The 5,509-nt window shown below is 37.6% G+C and overlaps 1 protein-coding gene across 1 annotated transcript; it reads right to left on the bottom strand.

Annotated features, from left to right (window-relative positions):
- Window positions 1-425: 425 nt before the first annotated feature.
- LOC119078894 (dynein regulatory complex protein 11) lies at window positions 426-5,092 on the bottom strand. Its single transcript, XM_037186624.1, has 12 exons — window positions 4,912-5,092; window positions 4,348-4,856; window positions 4,005-4,171; window positions 3,505-3,946; window positions 3,284-3,431; window positions 2,270-2,429; window positions 1,793-2,210; window positions 1,579-1,736; window positions 1,370-1,518; window positions 973-1,313; window positions 813-897; window positions 426-745 (listed from the first exon to the last, which is right to left on the bottom strand). The coding sequence occupies exons 1-12, from the start codon at window positions 4,993-4,995 to the stop codon at window positions 668-670; spliced, it is 2,739 nt and encodes a 912-aa protein (XP_037042519.1). The 5' UTR covers window positions 4,996-5,092; the 3' UTR covers window positions 426-667.
- Between the last annotated feature and the right edge of the window lie 417 nt (window positions 5,093-5,509).

Raw genomic sequence — 5,509 nt, forward strand, 5'->3', positions numbered from 1 at the left:
ATTACTTCCGTCGATCAAAGTATTTGTATAATCGGTTGATTTCAAATCTTGTACTTCAATTTTTTTTAAAATGTATTTTGCTATTTAAAGAACCTCATTACCCAGAGATTTTCGTTATTTTTGTCCTCATTATCGATAACAGATGAATTGCCTTAAGTGACAGGTTATTATTGCAATTCTTCCAGGTATGTAAGTACACTGCAATCGACTTCCAATTTCATATTATATTCATGCCCGTCTGATTTTTGATTTCAACGCATAAATCCACAGAAGACTGAAATTTTATCAACAAAGACAATGCAGACAATGAAAACAATGAAGTCATAGATTTTGTATCAAACCCAGCTAGATATTTTAAACAAACTCTGTTATAGATTTCGGTAGATTTTGCCTGATCTTCAGGTAAAACCAAAATTTTTACACTTTTTGTTGATTTTTGTTTTATTGATACAGATGGAAGTAGTACACCAATTAATGCCAATATGTCATCTAAAGAAAATAGCAAAAAGATAGCAGGAAATGGCTACCAATAGTTTCAATTGAAAAAAAAGCCACAAAAGGAAATATTGTCTCAGTATTTGATCCCCTCGTCCGACAGCGAATTTCAGTCTCTGTACAAAATGGTATAGCAGGAACATGAATGTTCGACAAAAAGTTTAAATTTTTGTTATTTTTTCTTTTGTGGTGCCGGCTTCTTTTTGAATTTATTGAATTTCTGGTTGAATTTAACAAATTTCGCCAATTCCTGCACGAAAATCGTTTGCTCAATTATAGTCATATCTTGCTTATTAAAACCAGACACAAAAACTTACCTTTTCAGTCATCGGAAACTGTGGTGGATCACCATACATCAGATATTGTAATATCTCAATGGGTTCCAACGGACGCTGTTGTAAGCTAAAGATAAATATTACAAAATAAAGTCATTTCCGTCGTCAATTTCATTGTAAAATTCGATAAGTAATCACTCACTGTGCTCTCCGTTCCAAATTCAGCACTTTCTTTGGTGCCGACAGAATTTGACTCATTTGATAGTATTTAGTCATTTTTGCAAGTGTTGAATAGTCAAATTCTGGATCGACACCCATTGGTGGTAGAACCTTCTGCCAAGCCAATACAGTTGATGAATAGTCCGGTCCATAACAAACTGCCACTTTCTCAAAAGTTTTTTTGAATGGACCTGGTTTAGCTGCAAACGGTTGGTTACTCGTACCAATCAACAGCACTTTCTCGTTCTTCTTTATTCCCTTCTTGAGTTTCGGTAAATGTTTGCCGAGCAACAGAGGTTGTTGGTCTTCAATCTCAGGAGACACCTGTTTTGATCGACTTAGGTATAATCAATTAGGTCATTAACGTAAACAATAAAAACCTTTTTAAGGAATGGATAATGTGCATTGTTGATGAAAAGCACCGACGGAGCAAGGATCTTCGAAAGTTTGGTCAAGTCGTCAACAAATTTCTTGATTTTGTCTTGAAATTGAACAACAACATCTGGACTAATGTTAAAAAGAACGGCGCCTGTGTCAATAATTATTCGTGTTAAGAACGGCCGAAGAAAGAGAACATAGTTTCAGCTACCCAATTCTCGTATTAATCCGTGAGCCATCAATTTTTTCCCACAACCAGGGGGACCGGCGATGCAAATAGATCGAACTTTAGGAACACTGATGTCGCCTAATCCGAATGTCCATTGCCTCAAAAGATATTTTACTTCTCCAAGGCTGTGTGATGGAGTCCTGCAAGAAACTTTCGTTGAAACGAGAAATGTTAGAGAAAAGCTCGACCCGTTTACAGTTCATTATTCCTCAGATCATATGCGGCATAATTAAGGTCACCGATGAAGTCGTCCATGTTTATGTTGGGGCATGGAATAATAACATTTTTACTAACAAATTTGTCGTACAACTTCTCCAGCTTTTCGATCTTCATATGAATTGCCTTCTTTCCTTTCTTTTTGCCCTTCTTTTTGCTCTTCTTCCTCGGAGCTTTTGGCGCTTTGTATTTGATTTTTCGATCCTTGCATAGCGCTTTACGCAACAGTTCCATTTCCAATCGCATCAATTTGTCCACCTCTAATCGTAATGCCTGATGCACATCAGCGTAATTGGTTTCGGTAATCCAGTCCATGTATGCCAATTCTTTTAGATTATTTAATTCGTCAATGAATTGCCATTCCTTTGCGTACGTTTTGAATTCTGAATCAATTTTCACTGAAGATTTTAAACGAGTGTCAGATTAGAAGTTTTTAATGTGAAGCTTTGCCACTTACATGCGTTCTCTGTTATAAATCGACCATCATCGAATGTCCATCGATTTGTTTGTTTAGCCCATTCCTTTTTCTGTTGCTTTAACAATTTTTTCGCTTTCCGCTTTTCATTCCTTTCCTTTTTCCTTTTGGCAGCTTTATCTTTCTTTTCTTTCTCGAGTTCCTATTAGAATATTAGAAAAAAAGGAAATTATATTGGCTTCATCGGGTTAACATCCAAGTCCCTTAAAGGATTTTTGAAAAATATTCAACGACGAATCACAGCGAAACAAAAACGCATCACAGACCAAGTTTCCGCAGCCCTCTTCAGTTTATGAACAGGCTTGTTCATAAGTCAAAATTTCGAAAAACTGCTTTCTAAGGCATGGCAGACCTTTCGATACAAATCTCTCTTTCAAGGTTCATCTGCATTTAGCATTCTCAAAGTATTGTGACTCAAATTTGCTTTCTAGACTATGTTTGAGATATACACATGACTTACCCAAAGTATACAAACAACTGAAAGTAATGAAAATTCACAAAAAGACACAGAGCTCAGCTTTCGGGTGAATTCGAGGGCACCGCAAGGTTACTTCATTTACGATTTCAATGTCATTTTCGTAGTGTAGTCATATTCACCACACTCCATCAATTCTATTAAATCGTAAGCGCTACACCGAATTTTAAGTTCCGTTTTTTTATGTTTCCCTGAGGGTTTGCTGTGTTTTACACTTTGGGCCTACCCTCGAACTATGCCCTTCTAGCGTTCAGAGAGACTGATGTATGTATACTTATTCGGCCTATTAGACATATAAATTATCGTAACTTCGAAACCCCTACCCAAACGACAAGTGTCATCTCTCGCTGTTTACAGCATCGGATGCAAAATCTCTTACTTCATTTGTTTAAACACAAGTTATAGTATTTAAATGAAAACTAGACAGGGCACAACGCTTATTCTTGTCGACGTTGTTGATAACAGATGATTACTGACTTTGTTGACAGTGATGTATTTTGATGTCTTCAGTTCGGACTAACCTTTTTAATTTTTTCCGGTGACATTTTCTTCCTCTTCGTAATAAACTCAGCAAATTCGGCAGCAGTCTTAGTTTCACCCCTTATAATCATTATCGAACCACCACTTACTTCTGGTGGATATGCTTGAAATTCACCAGCTGCATCGTACCTGTATCGAGACAAAGAGAACGGGAAACAACATTGTCAAAATTGTTACTGTTAGTCAACATTAAATCCTGTACATTTCTCTGAACCAATAGCGAATGTGATCTGAAATGTCTTCCATGATATACGGTGTACGGAGTCTTAGTATTCTGGCCTTATCATCTTCACAAGCTCGTATGAATGCGTTGTCGAATTCTCTCTTTCTCCTTCGCCGTTTCTCTCGTGTAGCTTTGATTTGTTCATACTCGCTGGTGTGATCGGCTCTTGTTAGTTCCAGCATTCCAAGTTCGTGTTGGTGTTGTAGATGGATTTTCCTTATTGCTTTTTTCAGTTTAAAACGTAAATAGCATCGCTGAATTACAGCAGCTGCTTCATTTCTCGAGATATTACTCAAAAGCTTGCCAACTAAATCGAGTGTGGTTGCGGTTCCCACTTCTGTTGAGAACAACTTAACATTTTCTTCTGTACTTCCACTGCCAGTTTGTATGAGATCTCCGTTTTCATCGAAATGCCTTGAAACTGAAGTATTGCGAGGCATTAATTAAGTCGTTCATAACCGTGCCGGGTTTTCATTTACCTTTGTAGAAATTCGTTCCGTAGTCTGTCCTTTTTACAGGAAACAATGGCACTTGATCTTCTTTAAAGGTAAAAGTGTATCTCGGTCCAGTATCGACCTCCGGATAAGGTTTTTGAACGTATAGTTTCGGATGAACTTTCAAGTTGAAAAGCAAGTTGCGAGATTGCCTGAAACACAAATTTTGGTCTCTCTGTAATCCACAACGACGTCAAGCGATGATTTATGGCAGTAAAGGGATATGTTTGTTAAGGAAAATGAATTAAATGATTTCTGTATCAAACACTTGACGATACTTTGAACAAAACAAAATACAGATCAAACCTCCGTGCGCTTGTATTCATACCTTGCTTTCTCGTGCGATATTATAACATCGACAGCTTTGATCAGAGCCTTTCGTTCATCCAGTTTTCGTTGTTCCTCAGGCGATACACTTTGAGAAGCTTCTTTCAACTGTCTCAGTGTCTTTTTTTGCGTTGTGTTGACCAGTTCAGGATCTTCCTTTGGTTTATCAGTATGTCGCACACCGTTCAACAAATCTTCAATGTGTTCTGCCCTTTCCATGGGGTAGTAAAATGGTGTCAGTAGTTGGACCTCAGTCGGAATCAGTTTCTGTTCAATGAGTGTGTGGTCGAAATACATGTACTCGCTCATTTCGATTTTCTTCAAGTCTGTTTGCAATTCGAGCATACGTTTTGTAGCTACGGTTAAAATCGTTTTCACAACGGCTCTCTTCTGAACTTGTAACGTCTGGTCATAAATATCACCCAGGGCATTGACGACGAACACATATTTGATGTAAATGCTAGCAAATGCTGCCTGAGCTTTTTGGCGATCGGTTATTTCACCTAGGATCTACAGAAAGCTTCGGGTAAATTTTTTTTAAATCTAATTTTGTGAGTTATTTTACACGGGTGGCCTCTTCTTGCTCAGCAATGTCCTTTAAACGATCACAAGTGGTAATCCACATTTTACCGTAATATTCCGAGCCCATTTTTAGTGAAAATTTTGAATTTTGAAAATTTAGACAATGAATTTGGAACACAAACTAAATCGTGACTTTTGATGAAACACACGACGCCTTCTAATCCTATCAAAGTTTTCTGAGAATTTAATCGTTTGTAAAGGACGTTTATGTCACTCAGCATCATATGCAAAATCTGAGAACTTTAGATCCTTCTGTAGCATAAAACGTTTATGAATACGGGTTCGAAGTACTTTAATAGGCTCTCCATGTGTATGTATTATTACAGACGGCCTGCGGTCTTGTGCCATAATTTCACATCTGGATCTGGAGCCTAATAAAGTACTTAGCACTCGATGTCATAAATAACTAGTTATATTCGCTATGAACTGAGCCTTTTTCGACACTGGTACTCATTTCTTATCCACAACAGCCGGAATGACGGGTGGAACAAAGGGTCAAAATATCGACCTGTGTTCCGCGATCAGATATGATCTCCCATTCTGATAAGTCTAAAAAGTCCACAACAGCCAACGACAAAAAT

This window comes from Bradysia coprophila, unplaced genomic scaffold (genome assembly GCF_014529535.1).
Source record: "Bradysia coprophila strain Holo2 unplaced genomic scaffold, BU_Bcop_v1 contig_297, whole genome shotgun sequence".
Taxonomy (NCBI): domain Eukaryota; kingdom Metazoa; phylum Arthropoda; class Insecta; order Diptera; family Sciaridae; genus Bradysia; species Bradysia coprophila.

Bases quoted from the DNA above. Each gene is read 5' to 3' on its own strand.
- LOC119078894 (XM_037186624.1), bottom strand. From the start codon at position 4,995: ATGGGCTCGGAATATTACGGTAAAATGTGGATTACCACTTGTGATCGT. The intron at 3,947-4,004 runs GTAAATGAAAAC...GCAATACTTCAG, and splicing joins CGGAACGAATTTCTACAAAG to TTTCAAGGCATTTCGATGAA. The intron at 1,314-1,369 runs GTTTTTATTGTT...CGATCAAAACAG, and splicing joins ATTATCCATTCCTTAAAAAG to GTGTCTCCTGAGATTGAAGA.